General features: G+C 44.5%; 1 protein-coding gene across 1 annotated transcript in view; it reads left to right on the forward strand.

Moving 5' to 3' along the window:
- Nucleotides 1-1,456: 1,456 nt before the first annotated feature.
- Nucleotides 1,457-2,649, forward strand: part of bnc1 (basonuclin zinc finger protein 1) — a gene marked incomplete at its 3' end in the record, with an annotated part of 21,807 nt that continues 20,614 nt past the window's right edge. Inside the window, exon 1 of the mRNA XM_079243313.1 lies at nucleotides 1,457-1,513. Within this exon, the coding sequence (XP_079099439.1) occupies nucleotides 1,499-1,513 (15 nt within the window). The 5' untranslated portion in view covers nucleotides 1,457-1,498. The remainder of the gene's footprint in view (nucleotides 1,514-2,649) is intronic.

Here is a 2,649-nt window from a genome sequence, read left to right on the forward strand (position 1 = left end):
GGTTAAACCGTGACATGCTGGTACTGAGGGGCCCAAAGTGCGCCCACCCCCCCCCCCCACACCGTCCCACAAGCAGCAGCCTGAAGTATTGATCCTGACGGCAGGATGGATCCATGTTGTCATGATGTTTCCAGCAGATTCTGATCCTACCAGGTGAATGTGGAGCTGAACTGGAGACTCATCAGACCAGCAACATTTCTCCAGTTTGTCCAGGTCTGGTGAGTCTGTTAGGGTTAGGGCTGTAGCCTTGGTTTCCTGTTCTTACTGACAGGAGGGAGCCCGGCGTGGTCTTCTGCTGGTTCTGGTCCAGATTTCTGCTGCTGCTGGATGTTTACTCCTCCTCAGACCATTTAGATGGTATGTCCTTTCCATCTCAGTCTGATGCTCAGTTGGAACCTCTTCACCATGACTACACGCTCACGTGTGATTGGCCGGTTAGATATTGTGTTAATGAGCAGGTGAACACGTAAGACGTTTTTTTCATGTTCCTTACAAACTTTGGTCTTTTCGTTTGTTGTTGGTTTCCTATGTAACTCTGGAAACAGTGTTTCTTCTGGGACCGGTTTATATTTGGATATTTCCAAGATTTCATGAAGCCTGTAGATTTACAGGTTTTTTTCTCTTCCACCTCAAAGTACAGTCAAGGTTTTGTCAAAGATAACTGCTTTCTTACTTGTCCTGAGTGAAGTCCCTCTTCCTGAGAAATGTTCGCCACAGACTCTTACACATTCCTGACGGCACAAGGCATAACTTGTTATGGAGGCTGTTCACAGAGCTGTGTTAAGGTGAATCCACACACACACTGGGCTGTGTGCAGCGAGAGGGGCAGGGTTGATTTAGGGCATTACTCAGACAGAGAGGGAGAGAGAGGGAAAAAGGGAGAGTCTCCCCTGACTGCATTAGGAGAGCCTCCAGCCTTTGTGATTCCTTTTGATCAAATCTCTGTGAAAGATGAGTGTCATGCCCTCTTCCAGCCAGCTGTGAGGGGACTGCCCTGTGACTCCTATGTGGTAGACGTGTGTGTGTCGGCGTGCGCGAGAGGGCACACACACCTCGCTGCGTGCATGACTGAGCTTGTGTGTGTTTTTGGTGTAGGCTGGGGATGGAGCAGGCAGCTCCTGAGGTGAGAATGCCGAGTGGGAGGATCTCATTCCAGTCCCCTGTGCCCAGTTTCAACACACATTCACACAGCGAACATCTTGAGTAGTTTAGAGGCAGTGTGCTGCAACATTACAGGAAAGTGGAGGAGGCGTCTCAGTGTATCTGTGCAGGAAGAATAAAGCTCACTGGCTCATCTCTTCTCTCCTCTGAGTGAGTTTCAGCAGCATTAGAGAGAGAGAGAGAGTGGGAGTGTGTGTGCTGGTGGAGGAACGCTGCTTCAGGGACTGATGGCTCTTTTGCTTTAGTACTTGTGCAGACCGGAGAGTTGGAGGCAGTTGTTTGGTGGGACGCAAAGAGAATGGCAAACTCCACCGTATCCTTGGAAACATCCAGCTAAATGACAATGGCTGAGGTAAGAGCGTGACAGCTTTTCTCTTGCATTTTCATCCTGCTCCCACCGCCTGCACGCACCTTCACGGCGTGTTTCACACAGACAAACGGACCGGATGGACTTTTCTGTCACGACAGGCGGAAGTACAGCAGATGGTCATTTTCACCGTTTGCTGATGAGGATTTATCTGCGCCTGATCAGGTCCTACTTTAAGAACTACTTCTGGAAAATTCATTCAGTGTGGCAACTTTCAAAGTTGAGACGAGGATCTGAACGGGAACTTCCCGTCAAAACTGAACCTGGATCCATTTCAGGTTTTATTCATTTGAGTTGTCTCAGAAAAATGTTGTGAAATCTAAATATTACAGATAAAAGGAGGCATGTTTGCTCCTGAACACACACCTTCCAGAAATCCAGAGATTACTCTTAATAAGAAATATAAAACAAAACATCTTGTCTGCTCCTCTTCTGTTTCCCATAACTGGATAAATCCGCCGATTTGTTCTGCGGTTTCACCTTCACCTGAATGACGGTCAGGATCTGTAGGAGAGGACTTTAGTTCTGTCCTTCGGAGGAGTGTGGAGCGCTTCCCAGCCGTCCTCCGTCCACCGGAGACTTCAGGAATGTCGTTTAACGTTAAAATCAGCTGATGTGTGTGTGCGCCTTGTCGGTTTCCACGCCTGCATAAATGGGCTTCACACAAAACTGTTTTAGTTACTGCAAATATTTTTTATGGGTTTCAGAAAAAATCATGTTTTTTTTTTAGCTGATTATTTTATATTAAATGCTTTTTATAGCATATTTAAAAATACTGATTTAAGCCTGACATGCACAAGAAAAATTCTACTTAATAACACTTCAGGATTTTTAACTCTTTAGAAAAAGATGTAAAAATAATTTTAAATGTCAAATAAAATGTATTTTAAACTTTATTTACATCTTTATATTCAAAATATTTTTAATCTGGAAAATATTTAGTGTAAACATACATTTTGGTATCTGGTGGTTCACACCTCAAACCACCAGATAACAACCACTCTGTTTCCCTGGTCTCATTGTGCATGTCAACACAACACAACACGACACAAAATGACAAAAAACACAACAAAGTAACACAAAATAAAATAAAACAAAACAACACAACAGAAAATAAAACA

Source organism: Telmatherina bonti (genome assembly GCF_933228915.1).
Source record: "Telmatherina bonti genome assembly, chromosome: 1".
Lineage (NCBI taxonomy): Eukaryota > Metazoa > Chordata > Actinopteri > Atheriniformes > Telmatherinidae > Telmatherina > Telmatherina bonti.